Source organism: Coturnix japonica, chromosome 1 (genome assembly GCF_054131305.1).
Source record: "Coturnix japonica strain WE chromosome 1, WE-NBRP24, whole genome shotgun sequence".
Taxonomy (NCBI): Eukaryota; Metazoa; Chordata; class Aves; order Galliformes; family Phasianidae; genus Coturnix; species Coturnix japonica.
Window position 1 is genome coordinate 43,495,225 of NC_140663.1, and position 14,174 is coordinate 43,509,398.

Below are 14,174 nucleotides of genomic sequence, written 5' to 3' on the forward strand. Positions count from 1 at the left end.
GGTGACTTCTTCCCATTGCTTTTACCAAAGCAGGGGGGGATCTGGGGCTGCTCGTGCTTTAGTCCATTCATTCACGTCCCCGCCTGCCTCATCAGCATCATCGTGCAAAGGTCAAATGCAGCTGGACGCTGCTGATAACCTTTTAACCTTTTCTCTTCCAATATCCGATCGCTCAGAACCGACTGCGAAACCAGCTCCCGGTGGCGCCCCGCCCACGGCCACGGAGCGCTGCTGAACGTGGGGGGCGCCCGGAGCGGGGCAGCCGCCCGCCGCCCATTGGGTGGATTTGGATCCGCGGCGCCATTGGTCGGAGCGAGAGAAAGAGAGCGCCAGCCAATCGGAAAGCGAGCCGGGCCACTCAGGGAGGCTATAAAAGGGGAAGGACGGGGGAATGAAGCGATTCGTGAGTCGCCTTAAGAGAGCGGAGATTTGGCTGTGATATTTAGAAGCCATGTCGGGCCGCGGCAAGCAGGGCGGGAAGGCGCGCGCCAAGGCCAAGTCGCGCTCGTCGCGGGCCGGGCTGCAGTTCCCCGTGGGCCGCGTGCACCGGCTGCTGCGCAAGGGCAACTACGCGGAGCGGGTGGGCGCCGGCGCCCCGGTGTATCTGGCGGCCGTGCTGGAGTACCTGACGGCCGAGATCCTGGAGCTGGCGGGCAACGCGGCCCGCGACAACAAGAAGACGCGCATCATCCCGCGCCACCTGCAGCTGGCCATCCGCAACGACGAGGAGCTCAACAAGCTGCTGGGCAAGGTCACCATCGCGCAGGGCGGGGTGCTGCCCAACATCCAGGCTGTGCTGCTGCCCAAGAAGACAGACAGCCACAAGGCCAAGACCAAGTGAAAGCTGAGGAGTGATCCCATCTCCAAGGAACCCAAAGGCTCTTTTCAGAGCCACCCACCTCCTCATAAAGGAGCTGCAGATCCTAAAAATATATGTTGCTTTTGTTGCTAAAAACTGTTAGCGTGAGAATGGCATGTAAACACCAGATGCGATCTCAGAGCAACCTGCTAAAAGCTGAATGTTTGCTCAGAGGCCAAAAAGTTAGATTTTGTGTTAAAGGAATCAGTTTGGTAGAGGTGAGAAAGGCAAAAAGTTAAATATTGCTGCAAGAACCATCAGCAAGGTCCTCTTCTTCCAGTCTGTGTCAACCAAGAGCTCGCTGATCCCCCTGGGAGCAGGTCTGCCCCCAGCACTGCTTACAGGCTCAGTCATTCCCCCCTTCAGGCACTTCAAATAATCTTTAATGCAGTTTTGTCACAGCCTTGTCCAAGCTGTGCCGCTTTGCTGCATTATACCTGGATGAGAGCTCTGTGAGCTAAGGAGGAACGCTGCCGGCTTTGGCTGCACCTTATTCACAGCAATGAACGCTGTAATAGAGATGTTGAGACAGGAACAAATCCCCATTCGGAGCTCAGTGAGTGTATTTTAATAGCACACGAAATTACAGGAAGCAAAATGCTGTTACATTGTAGTGCAACAAATGGTTACATATAGGGAAAGAGCAGCTACTGTAGGAGAAACAAGGGCTGCAGGCAACTATGGAAACAGTGCAGAGAAATAGAAGGAGCATTTCCTGGTATGGGAAACAAACAAAATGGTACAGAGAACTGGAATGAGCACTTCTTGATATGAGAAATTAAATGCGTTTATTCTGTGGCCTCAATGATATGTGCCAGAGGCTCTGTCCCTCCTGCTGGCAGAGTAACAGGGCCTGCAGATGCTTCTGATGCTGCTTCCAGGGTTTGAGCTGGGCTGTGTGCGGTAACCCCAGGGTATGCAGGGTGTGTTCTGCAGGGAGAGCCCCCATAAGAACGCAGGGAGTGCCACAGCCACGAGGGAATGGGAAACCACCTGCAGCAGCGCCTGCCTCAGTTGCGCTGACTCAGATGTCCGCCAAACCAGACCGAAATAAAAGCACGGCTGAGGGACAGAATCCCAGGTACCGATCGCAGTGATCAGTGAGATCTACCCCCGTGTCAGCCCCCTTTGCTGAGGTGCTCAGTGCTGCTGTGGCACAGCAATAGGGATGGATCCCTGTATGCGGCTGCACCAGCAGCACAGTGCAGTGCTCCGAGGCCATCTGCTCCTGGGGCAAGAGAAGTCCTTCAGGGGATGTCGGGCTGCTCCTCACCTCTCTGCACCAAGCACTTCTTTAATTGATTTCTATTATTTTTAATGGGTCAAAGGGCCGGAGACAAAGGAGCTAATTTCTAATCCATATTCAGTGCTCTCTATGAGCCTGTGTTACTTCCTCCTCTTTGAAATCAATTTGTGATGAAAATAACATCCCCAGCTACTGGGTTTCGTCTCAGGTTAAGAGAAGACCCTTTAAAGAACAAGAATTCATTGCTCTGGGGGTGCAGCTTCCCACGGTGCAGATTTTATTTAGAAGGAAAAACAAAAGTTTCTGTCTCCCGAGGTCTGCCCAGGTCCAGGACTCGGGGTTTATCGACTCTTTTTAAACTCACCCTTCGCTTCTCCGGAGAGAAACTCCGCCCGTGGCAGCAGCAGCCTTTCCCCTCCTCGCCGCTGGGACTTGGGGCGATTCGGTGGCGGAAATTATAGAAAAAACGCGCTTTTTCTCCTCTTAAGAAACACAAAATGAGCGGGGAGAAGGGAGCTCTGAGCCGTGCGGCGGGGCGGGCTCTGTAGCGCACCAATCACCGCCCGGCTCCGCTCTATAAATACGAGGCCGCCGACTTGCTCCAGGCCCAGTGGTTCCCCCCGATCTGTGAGGACGACTGTCACCATGTCGGAGACCGCGCCCGTTGCCGCGCCCGCGGTGTCTGCGCCCGGCGCTAAGGCCGCCGCTAAGAAGCCGAAGAAGGCGGCGGGCGGCGCCAAAGCCCGCAAGCCCGCGGGCCCCAGCGTCACCGAGCTGATCACCAAGGCCGTGTCCGCCTCCAAGGAGCGCAAGGGGCTCTCCCTCGCCGCGCTCAAGAAGGCGCTGGCCGCCGGCGGCTACGACGTGGAGAAGAACAACAGCCGCATCAAGTTGGGGCTCAAGAGTCTGGTCAACAAAGGCACCCTGGTGCAGACCAAGGGCACCGGCGCCTCGGGCTCTTTCAAGCTGAATAAAAAGCCGGGTGAGACCAAAGAGAAAGCAACTAAGAAAAAGCCTGCGGCCAAGCCCAAGAAGCCGGCGGCCAAGAAGCCGGCAGCCGCCGCCAAGAAGCCCAAGAAGGCGGCGGCAGTGAAGAAGAGCCCTAAGAAAGCCAAGAAGCCGGCGGCTGCTGCCACCAAGAAGGCAACCAAGAGCCCCAAGAAGGCGACCAAGGCCGGCCGCCCCAAGAAGGCCACCAAGAGCCCGGCTAAGGCAAAGGCGGTGAAGCCCAAAGCTGCCAAATCCAAGGCTGCCAAACCCAAGGCAGCCAAGGCAAAGAAGGCAGCAACAAAAAAAAAGTAAGATGACAGAAGACATTCGAGTCTCTTCATTTAAATAAACCCAAAGGCTCTTTTAAGAGCCACCCACTTATTCTCAGAAAGAGCTGAAATGCTGCGAGAACCGCTGTAGCACAACTAAATCATCTCGCTTGCGGAGATTCAGATTTGGGCGCATTGGCTGCAACCCACACGGCAGATAAGAGCCCGTTCTCTTGGCTACGTGCATGCCGGGAGCAAGGCGCCAGCAGCGCCGCTTCTCCTCCCGCCCCCCCCCCCCCCCCCCCCCCCCCCCCCCCCCCCCCCTCCCGTGCAGAAGGACGCGACCCGGCAGGGCGGCGCCAGCCCCTCTCTCCTACTCGGGGCGGGTTTAAATAACCCGCGCTAGGCCGTGATTGGTCAGCTCCGGCACCGCCCCCTTCCGGCACCGCCCCCGCGCAGACGGAGCCGTTCTCACGTCTCCGCCCCATCCCGCCCCCGGAGCCGCCGCTCGGCGCAGCTCCACGGCTGCTTTTGCACAGCGGAGAAACGGTGTGAGGTCCTTCCCCGTGCGATGATGGAGTGTACGACAGCGGAAAGGGAAAAGGACGCGATGGCGCTTAACAGCGCGGCCCCATGGGCTGCTTTGCATCCCTTTATTAATGAATGAAACAACAGGGAGAATTAAGATTCTTTACGGGTGAACAGTTTCAATGAATGTAACGCGAAGTTTTTGTTTTAAACAGCAATGCGGATTTCCTATTTGGAGTAGACTTGTAAATAAAAATATTCTTGGCAAAACATTTTATCACAAGAATCAAGACGAAAACAAAGCACTCACCTTCCTGACGGTGTCCTGACAGCAGAGAGCAGCACAGTGACTGTTGCAGGAGCCGTGTGTACCGCGCTAATGCAACAGAACGGCTACCGAGCAACAGTTAACTCGGTCAATTGCTGCTGCTGCTGCTCGGCTGATTTGGAACTGAGACCTCCAAAATGCGAAGTGAAGCGATTATTTTCTGTTCTATATGCTTCAGGCACTCGCGTTCATTTCATTCACTTAAAAACCCACGCTACACTCCGCAGTTAAAAAAAACAGTAACACAGCTCTTTTACTAGAATAAATGGTGGCTCTGAAAAGAGCCTTTGGGTTAAAATCGAGTTAATCCGCACCGCTCTACTTGGAGCTGGTGTACTTGGTGACCGCCTTGGTGCCCTCCGAGACCGCGTGCTTGGCCAGCTCACCGGGCAGCAGCAGCCGCACGGCCGTCTGGATCTCCCGCGACGTGATGGTCGAGCGCTTGTTGTAGTGCGCCAGGCGCGACGCCTCGCCGGCGATGCGCTCGAAGATGTCGTTGACGAACGAGTTCATGATGCCCATGGCCTTGGACGAGATGCCCGTGTCGGGGTGCACCTGCTTCAGCACCTTGTACACGTAGATCGAGTAGCTCTCCTTGCGGCTCTTCTTGCGCTTCTTGTCACCCTTCTTCTGGGTCTTGGTGACCGCCTTCTTGGAGCCCTTCTTGGGGGCGGGGGCAGACTTGGCCGGCTCAGGCATGACGAACACTCGACGATCCCTTCGGCGCAGCGGAGTGCCGGCTACACGCACTGCTCGCCTATTTATAGGGGCCGTATGCAAATCGACTGCCTTCGTTATCCGCGCTCTGATTGGATAACGGAGCCCGTGACGCATCACTCCGTCCGAACAGCTCCGTAATTGGTCCATCTCAAATCCCACGCTGCTACTGGGTAACACTTCAAATCCCATCAACCAATCACTGTGAGCTCTTTCAATCTCCGCTCAGCGGCAAAGCCGGGCTTCCACCCGGGGCCGTGTGGCCTGGGTGTCTCCCGTTGCCTGGCGGGGTCTGCAGGTACATACAGCAATCTCGAGAAGACAAAACAAAACGCCTGGAGAAAGCTGAGAGAGTTGTCTCCACCTTTTTTTCCCCCTGAATATGAAATAAACCTGAATACTTACTTAATAGCCTACACTTATAGCAGCCACATACACAAACTGAAAAATTATGCTGGCTTGGGAATGGAGCTCTTCTGACCTATTTGGTTCGGTTGCCAGAACTTGAAATAGGACAAAAGCTCTGATTTAATCAGCAAATTTAGAGAATATTAACTTGAGTACTTGAGAATGTTACTATTCACTTTCAAAGTGTTTACATTTTGATTGGAGCTAGGACTATAACACAGTCCATAGCAGTGCTATAATAATGCCTTCTTCTTTTGCAACCTCTAAGGTTGTTCAAAGCCCAGAATTTCTGGGTATCACACAAGATAGTTGGCATAAGCCTATAGAAGAAACTCATCTGGCATACCTAAATGGAGATGAAAAGGACTGAACCACTAAAATCACAACAAAATAGCATTTTTTAGGATTTCTAAATAGAGTTGTAAAGATTCTGGTGATAACAACGGAACTGTTTCCTTTTGATGCTGCAGTCCATCTGAATACCTACCTTCCCATATTTATGTCTTTCTATTGGTGTAAAAATAATGCAGAAAAGCACTGAGATCAGCTCTGCCAAGCAGTAGCAGCTCCCTGAACATCTGTGAACTCCTCTGCAGGGCAAACATTGCTGTGCCTTTACACACAGGTGCACATTGGGAGTGATAGGGGTGGAATAGCAGGAGAGAGGTCTGCACAAATGCAGCTGGAAAATGCTGTGGTCTGAAGTCAGAAATACAGTTCTGTCAGTGTCTATTGCTTCAAAAAGCTGCAGGTAACACAAGACTTAGGAGTATTATCCTGACTTCAGTTGTTGTGCATTCTGTAGCATCTTTGACTAGGAATGCTGGGAGGGAGGGAAAGTCAGACAACTGGGCATCATCTTGGAATTAGAGTTTACCTTCCCAAGGCCAAGAGCTCCTGAAAATAACAAAACAAACAAACAAACAAAAAAACAACAAGCAGAGCCCATTTATTTACAAGAAGTAGAGACAAAAAAGACTTAAGTGCAGTGAGAATTGTTGGAGATAAACCATAGAATAGCTCAGGTTGAAAGAGAACTCAAAGCCCATCCTGTCCTACCCTGTTCCATAGGCAGGGCTGCTACCCACCAGCTCAGGCTGCCCAGGTCCCCATCCAACCCGCCCTTGAACCTTCAGGGATGGGGTGCTGCAGCTTCTCTGGGCAGCTGTGCCAGCACCTCACCACCCTCTGAGTGAAAAATTCCACCAGCACCTAATCTAAATCTCCCCTCCTTTTGTTTAAAGCCATCTCCCCCCCTCCCCCCCCCATCCTATCTATCTCCATCTATCCGTGCAAAAAAACAAAATTCACTACTTTCTGTTTATAAGCTCCTTTTAAGATTTGTAAGGCTGCAATAAGGTCATCTTGCATCCTTCTCTGCTCTGGGCTGAAGAAGCCAAGATCAATCCCCGTGACTTGGTTTCTGAACTTCATTTCATTTGGCTGAGTGTATTTTCACTATGAAATACAAATAAAAGAACCAAGATGTTCTGGTAGCTGTTACAAAATAAGCAGATATTGAAGAGGAATACCTAGTTACTAGCACAAAGCATCAGAAGTTGTTAAAACATGGGAGACAAAGCACACGTTAGAATCACAGTTTAAAAACCTACTCTGAAGGTAACGGTAGCAACCATACTTGTAGAGTTTCTGACTGAAATATGAAGCATAGCTGCATTACTCTGTACATGTGGCCATCTACAGGTGCAGATTTTCTATCTTGATGAGATGCTGAGTGTCACTGTCATCTGAAGACATTGTAACCGCTAAAAGGAGGAGTAAATAGCTCACATTTCTCCAGCATTAAGGAACTGCTGCAGGCAGATGCGAAGAGGGAGGAAAAAGATGAAATAATAATAAAGGGGCAGTGGGAACTTTCCCTCCATTTTCTGAGTTAGGAGATGTTTAGTTCAGATCTGAAAAACTGATTAAGATGATAAAATCCATTAAAATGGTGTTTTAAGAAAGTGCAGTTAAAAAACTTGAAAGAAGATTTCAAAGAAAAAAACAAGTAAGCAATGCTTTGTTCTTAAGAGGATACGCAACAACCTACTGATATCCTTGGGTGCATGAACTGAAATCCAAACCCGTCCCCTCCTCAGCACATCAGCCCTATAAGCAAAGCCCAGAGACCACTTGGTGAAACACAGGCAAAGCAAAGAAAAAAGATTTAACTCCGTTTCTCCTCAAAAAAAAAAAAAAAAAAAAAAAAAAAAAAAAAAAAGAGCGGGCACCCACCGACCAAAACGAGAAATAGGAAACAAAAAAAAGAAAACGAACAAAATACGTGACGTACGTAACGCTGCTGCGCTTTTCCTAGTAACGACAGACTTTTTTGAGCGCCGCGGCAACACGCCGAGAAGCGCCTTTGTGCGAGCGCCGCGAAATGGCGGCGGCGGAGCTACGGAGAGGGAGGTGGGAGAGGCAACCCGGCCCCACCACCGCCGCTGCCATTGGTTACCATCTGCTACAGAGCTGCAGACGGCAGCAGCCCGCTCCCACGCCAGTACCGAGTGCCGAAGCAACGACAACAGGAAGAAAGGCGTTATGCGGCGGGAGAGAAGAGAGAAAAACAGGCACGAACGAGATCAAACCGTAAACGCTTCTCAGCTACACGCGGACGTACCCAGAAACAATAACTGGACCGCCCGGAAACGCGGCGCAGTGCCCGCCCCTACACTGACAAAGGGAAAGAGCAGAAAGACCCCACCTCCACTACGCCCCCCTGACGCAGTTCTCAACCAGGTCGGACCGACGGCAATATAAAGCCGGGCTGGCGGCAATTCCCACAGCAGTTGCTGAGGAATAGCGGGCTGACGGGATGTCTGGCAGAGGCAAAGGCGGCAAGGGGCTCGGCAAAGGGGGCGCCAAGCGCCACCGTAAGGTGCTGCGCGACAACATTCAGGGCATCACCAAGCCGGCCATCCGCCGTCTGGCGCGGCGCGGCGGCGTGAAGCGCATCTCGGGGCTGATCTACGAGGAGACGCGCGGCGTGCTCAAGGTGTTCCTGGAGAACGTCATTCGCGACGCCGTCACCTACACCGAGCACGCCAAGAGGAAGACGGTCACGGCCATGGACGTGGTCTACGCGCTCAAGCGCCAGGGACGCACCCTCTACGGCTTCGGTGGTTAAAGTTACCTGACGTCACACTTCGCTTTTAAAACAACCCAAAGGCTCTTTTCAGAGCCACCCACAACATCAACAAAAAGAGCCTTTATCACTGTTAGTAGCTGAGCGATGGTAGTTTATGGAAATAACCATGTTTTCATTCTTCCTTGCGTATAATGAATAAATCGTTGTTTAGAGAAAGAATTGCTTTTATTATACCTGGAAAACATTAGGGAACAGTTGTGGAATGCCATTCGCTGAAGCGGCTCGTTCAGGGCCAGGGGGCCGAGGGGAACAGTGTTACGGCCCCGCCCAATTTCCTCCCCTGCCAACGGCCGCTCCTGGGTCCGGGAACGTATTTCAGTCACGAGAGCAGAGCAGGGCACTGGCGATCGGCGCTCGGTTCTGAGAAACACTTCTCGGCCAGCGTCTGCAGAGTGCAGCCTCAGGCGCGTAGTCCATGAAATGGCAGCGCTTTTTCTTATCAGCGCTTTTGCAAGAGCGGGAAGAAACGTCCGTAAGCGCTTCGTAGTGCTTCAGGTATAGGAAAAAGTCAAGGCACGCTCGAACTGACTACCCACCCCCACTACGTTCCATATGGCTCCGGACACAGTTATCCGTCCCCGCCCTTATATTCTCCCACCACGCCGCTTCTGGTAACCTCCAGACTGAGAGCTATTGCTCTCACACAATAGTTGTGGGCGGGCAAAAAACGCAGCTAGAAACCTAACACACCCCCATCCCCCGCTTCTCGATGAGCTCCACCGAGAGCACCAAAAGGAGCACTCAACATAAATCACACAGCCGCTGCCAGAAGAGTGATAAAGCTCTCCCCAGTGCTAACGTGGTGGCTCTTAAAAGAGCCTTTGGGTTTGGCAACAAAGGGACAGCGGCCTCAGGCGCGCTCCCCGCGGATGCGTCGGGCGAGCTGGATGTCCTTGGGCATGATGGTGACGCGCTTGGCGTGGATGGCGCACAGGTTGGTGTCCTCGAAGAGCCCCACCAGGTAGGCCTCGCTGGCCTCCTGCAGCGCCATGACGGCCGAGCTCTGGAAGCGCAGGTCGGTCTTGAAGTCCTGCGCGATCTCGCGCACCAGGCGCTGGAAGGGCAGCTTGCGGATCAGCAGCTCCGTGGACTTCTGGTAGCGCCGGATCTCGCGCAGCGCCACCGTGCCGGGCCGGTAGCGGTGCGGCTTCTTGACGCCGCCCGTGGCCGGCGCGCTCTTGCGGGCCGCCTTGGTGGCCAGCTGCTTGCGGGGCGCCTTCCCGCCTGTCGACTTACGCGCCGTCTGCTTCGTACGCGCCATCGCACACCAAGCCCTTAGTGTCGCACGCAGAAGCCGTAAAAAAACTTCTGACTTACTGCGTTTCCCTGACCCTATTTTATAGCAACCGCTGCATTGCCATTGGCTGGCTAATGGACAAATATCATTGGTCCAATTTGAAAACCCCGCGTTAACCACTTACTGTCCTTAATGCCGCCCTTTAAAACTTAAATCCTAGCGTTTCACTTTTTTGCTTCCACTGATACGTGAAGCTTTTATTGCTTTTACCTAGTTGTCTTCTCTCAGTCACCTTGTGCAATATGTGGCATTCTCACACCCCTTATTTAACCTGCAGAAGGAAGCCAGATATTTATCAGCAGTGAAAACATGCCTACAGGATTTGTTTTGTTTTTAGTCATCTATCAATCAGGAAGTCACGAGCCGTTTCGTATCATAAAGATGGCTTTTTTCTGATTTGTTGTCTGGAGAGAAAGTACCAAGTGTCTTGGTCTCTGATGTCACACTGAGTTTAGGGAAGGGTTTCCTAAGAAGTCAGATGTTTTGTTTTGTTTGCACTTAAACCTTAAAACTTTCATATAAGTCTATTTCTGGAAACAAATATGGCCTACATCACGACGCCACATCTAACCGAACAAGTACGTAACAGAAAAGAAGTTGAAGATACTACATGATGTACTAGAAAGCTTACAAGCTACTTTGCAAGCTAGGAATTACAGACGGCTTAGATTTAGCCAATTAAATTCATTGCATTGTTGACCAATCAGAGGCGAACAGGCGGGGTTTCATCTATATAAGTAAGAGCCGTGAGTGGAACTCGCTTTCTTTCACTTGTGCGGCACTTGGAGTAAATGGCGCGTACAAAGCAGACGGCGCGTAAGTCGACAGGCGGGAAGGCGCCCCGCAAGCAGCTGGCCACCAAGGCGGCCCGCAAGAGCGCGCCGGCCACGGGCGGCGTCAAGAAGCCGCACCGCTACCGGCCCGGCACGGTGGCGCTGCGCGAGATCCGGCGCTACCAGAAGTCCACGGAGCTGCTGATCCGCAAGCTGCCCTTCCAGCGCCTGGTGCGCGAGATCGCGCAGGACTTCAAGACCGACCTGCGCTTCCAGAGCTCGGCCGTCATGGCGCTGCAGGAGGCCAGCGAGGCCTACCTGGTGGGGCTCTTCGAGGACACCAACCTGTGCGCCATCCACGCCAAGCGCGTCACCATCATGCCCAAGGACATCCAGCTCGCCCGGCGCATCCGCGGGGAGCGCGCCTGAGGCCGCTGTCCCTTCATTGCCAAACCCAAAGGCTCTTTTAAGAGCCACCACGCTAGCACTGGGGAGAGCTGTATCACTGCTGGCAGCGATGTGCGATTTGTGTCAAGTGCTCTTTTTGGAGCTCTTGGGGGGGGGGAGGGAGGGGAGGTGTTAAGTTTCAAACTGCGTTTATTCAGCTTTCTATCCTTAAAAAGGCAGCGCTCACGAAGTTCGGTATCTTGGGGGTCCGTGACGGTGATCGGAATTTAACGTTGGGGCAGTGACTGCAGTGGCTTCATCCTCAGCAGGGGGAAGGAGTAACCTGAGGCGATTCCAACGGAGCCTGTCTCCTCCCATTCCCCTCCCACCTCGCTTTATTTCTCCCCGAGCACGAAACAGACCTGAAGAAAACAAGGCGCCATTTCACGAATCTCCCGCCCGCGGCACTCTGCAGTCGCTGGCTGAGACGCGGCTCTCCCAGCAGCTCCTAGTCAGGGTCTTGGTTTCCTTCTGTAGCTGTTCCCTGCGTTCTCGGAAAGACTGTTAACTTCCTAAAAAGTGGTTCCTTGCAGTTCCTCCTATGTGTTTCATTACTACGGAAAGTAATGGGTGTTGCTTGAACGTACAGTGATAAAGATTCGTGCACTAACTAGAGTGAACAAGTAATTGTTACGCTGGGAACCCCATTTCTCATTAATGGAATCATGACCCACAGTGATAAAGGCTCTTTTTGTTGATGCTGTGGGTGGCTCTGAAAAGAGCCTTTGGGTTGTTTTAAAAGCGAAGTGTGACGTCAGGTAACTTTAGCCGCCGAAGCCGTAGAGGGTGCGTCCCTGGCGCTTGAGCGCGTAGACCACGTCCATGGCCGTGACCGTCTTCCTCTTGGCGTGCTCGGTGTAGGTGACGGCGTCGCGGATGACGTTCTCCAGGAACACCTTGAGCACGCCGCGCGTCTCCTCGTAGATCAGCCCCGAGATGCGCTTCACGCCGCCGCGCCGCGCCAGGCGGCGGATGGCCGGCTTGGTGATGCCCTGGATGTTGTCGCGCAGCACCTTACGGTGGCGCTTGGCGCCCCCTTTGCCGAGCCCCTTCCCGCCTTTGCCTCTGCCAGACATCCCTTCAGCTCGCTATTCCTCACCAACTGCTGCGAGAATTGTCGCCAGCCCAGGTTTATATTGCCGTCGGTCCGACCTGGTTGAGAACTGCGCCGGGGGTGGGCTGTGGGGGCGGAGCCTTCTCCGCTCTTTCTTCTCGTTAGGGGGAGGTGGCGACCTGGTTATTAGTTCTGGTCGTTCTGTCTGCGTTGTGGAGTTAATGTTATGGTGTGGTTTTGTTGCCTGCCTTTTCCGTTTTTTTCTCGCCTCTCGGTTTCCCGTAGTTTCGGCTTTAGGTGCCGGTGTGGTAGCCGGCCGCCGGCGGCTGCGGCTCTGCAGCAAACGCCAACCAATGGCGGTGGTGGTCGGGCCGAAGCGCCGCTACCACCTCCCTCTCCGGAGCTTTATTGCCGCCGTTTCGCGGCGCTCGCACAAAGGTTCTCCCCCACACACACACTTGTTTTTTTTCTTTCCTACTGGTGTTGTACTACTTCATCGTTACCATTTTTTCTTTGGTAATTACGCGATGCTTTTCCATTGTTGTATTGCATTTGTGTTTCATTCTTTGTCGTTTTTCTTCCCTTTCTTTTGAACATAGCTGTGTATTGTACACTACCAGCCCTCTTGTTTCTTCCCACGTCTTTAAATTTTATTGTAAGAGTGTTCTGAAAAGCCATAAAATCGTGTCCACTTTGTTACATTCTATTGCATGAGACTGAACTTTTTTTCTTACATCCCATAGTTTTTTGACATCTTTTTTCCATTAAGTTTGGAAAGTTACGTATGTTATAACATTGTTTGCCTATTAATAAATTTAATCCCGCTTAATATATTAATTTACAAAGTTTGAGAAGGCTTTGAAGAAAAAAAGTGTGAACTGATATATGCGTATTTTCTCCCTCATTTGCTGTTAACAGAATGAATGCAGTACAACAGGAAGCTTCATAATGTTTCTGTGTTGACTTCCTCACCTATCGCTCCTCTTACTATTTCACATCCTATGCTTCTCCATGCCTGTGATGAGTGTTTCTCCCTACACTTGTCCAGACACAAAAGACATCTGTTCTTCAAGACTGCTGAAAACATTTGTTTTTCCCATCCCATCTGATGTAATTCTTTTCAATCGTGACTTACTTGTTTCTCTTTGCACATCTTTTTTATATCTTTGCTTTCATTAGCCTAATAACTTTGAATGGTTCAGACGTTATTCTTACAGAGTTTTCAGTAAACATTCTCCTACACTTGTTTTGAGTTAGAGGGAATATGTATTCTGCGATTCAACCTATTCTGCCCACTTTTCATACCCAGTGTGTCTGAATGCTTCTTTGCCAAACAGATAAGGTCTCTTTTAGCATCAGTTTCTTACTTCTGTTTGATTCATTAGAATCTTTTTCTCACCTCAACAATTATTTTGTGTATTTCTCCCCCCTGACCCCCCACCAGGAAATTGAACCTTTTCTTAATTTTTGTATTTTTTCCCCTGAGTATCAATTTTCTTTAAATTGCCAACTTCTTATCCTTGTCCACTTCTTATCCCTGTGTGACAACCCAGCTGAAGAATCAGACTGCTAACAACGAAATTCATCCTTGACCTACAAATAATCAATAAGAAAATAAACAATATTTCAACTACGAATGCATGCATTTCTGTTACAATCAGTTGTAAACAATCTGTGCAGATATGATAGTATTGTGTAGGGATGTACAACAGATTGCTGTATTATACTGTTGTGCTTGAATAACTTGAGAAGTATTTTTGTCTTTCCATTTATTTGGAAATTCAAGTTTTGTTTACCCAGTTCTATCTTTCCACACCAAGTGACATAAAGTTTCCTATTTTTACTTTGGTGTGAAGTATGTGCACTGTGTCTTTCTTTCACTGCCAGCTGTAGTTCCAGAATATAAATGTGTATGCTATTGATGCCGTAGGCCACTCCTCAACAAAACTAAATCAAACCCAAGGAAGGGGCCCACTCCTTACTTACAGGAGCTCTGGTGTTTCAGTGTTCAGGAAAGCAGAATGCATTGCTGAGAAATCTGCATTTATTAAATTCTGAAGTCTCACTTCACCTTGTCTTTGTCATATTCCACAGCCTGTGTTTA

General features: G+C 51.2%; 7 protein-coding genes across 7 annotated transcripts; 4 read left to right on the plus strand and 3 right to left on the minus strand.

Annotated features, from left to right (window-relative positions):
• The first annotated feature begins 403 nt into the window (after positions 1-403).
• On the plus strand, positions 404-957 carry LOC107312394 (histone H2A). Its single transcript, XM_015859792.3, has one exon. The coding sequence runs from the start codon at positions 452-454 to the stop codon at positions 839-841; it is 390 nt and encodes a 129-aa protein (XP_015715278.2). The 5' UTR covers positions 404-451; the 3' UTR covers positions 842-957.
• Positions 958-2,677: 1,720 nt separating this feature from the next.
• LOC107312371 (histone H1) lies at positions 2,678-3,472 on the plus strand. Its single transcript, XM_015859721.3, has one exon. The coding sequence runs from the start codon at positions 2,751-2,753 to the stop codon at positions 3,405-3,407; it is 657 nt and encodes a 218-aa protein (XP_015715207.2). The 5' UTR covers positions 2,678-2,750; the 3' UTR covers positions 3,408-3,472.
• Positions 3,473-3,979: 507 nt separating this feature from the next.
• Positions 3,980-4,977, minus strand: LOC107312376 (histone H2B 1/2/3/4/6). Its single transcript, XM_015859735.3, has one exon. It carries the CDS (start codon positions 4,917-4,919, stop codon positions 4,539-4,541), a length of 381 nt encoding a protein of 126 aa, XP_015715221.2. The 5' UTR covers positions 4,920-4,977; the 3' UTR covers positions 3,980-4,538.
• Positions 4,978-8,135: 3,158 nt separating this feature from the next.
• LOC146762369 (histone H4) lies at positions 8,136-8,655 on the plus strand. Its single transcript, XM_085515994.1, has one exon. The coding sequence runs from the start codon at positions 8,167-8,169 to the stop codon at positions 8,476-8,478; it is 312 nt and encodes a 103-aa protein (XP_085372120.1). The 5' UTR covers positions 8,136-8,166; the 3' UTR covers positions 8,479-8,655.
• Positions 8,136-10,573, minus strand: LOC107306773 (histone H3). The gene has a single exon (XM_015850123.3). The coding sequence runs from the start codon at positions 9,758-9,760 to the stop codon at positions 9,350-9,352; it is 411 nt and encodes a 136-aa protein (XP_015705609.2). The 5' UTR covers positions 9,761-10,573; the 3' UTR covers positions 8,136-9,349.
• A 14-nt stretch (positions 10,574-10,587) lies between these two features.
• LOC107312358 (histone H3) lies at positions 10,588-12,114 on the plus strand. Its single transcript, XM_085515825.1, has one exon. It carries the CDS (start codon positions 10,588-10,590, stop codon positions 10,996-10,998), a length of 411 nt encoding a protein of 136 aa, XP_085371951.1. The 3' UTR covers positions 10,999-12,114.
• Positions 11,720-12,092, minus strand: LOC146762370 (histone H4). Its single transcript, XM_085515979.1, has one exon. The coding sequence runs from the start codon at positions 12,090-12,092 to the stop codon at positions 11,781-11,783; it is 312 nt and encodes a 103-aa protein (XP_085372105.1). The 3' UTR covers positions 11,720-11,780.
• Positions 12,115-14,174: the final 2,060 nt, after the last annotated feature.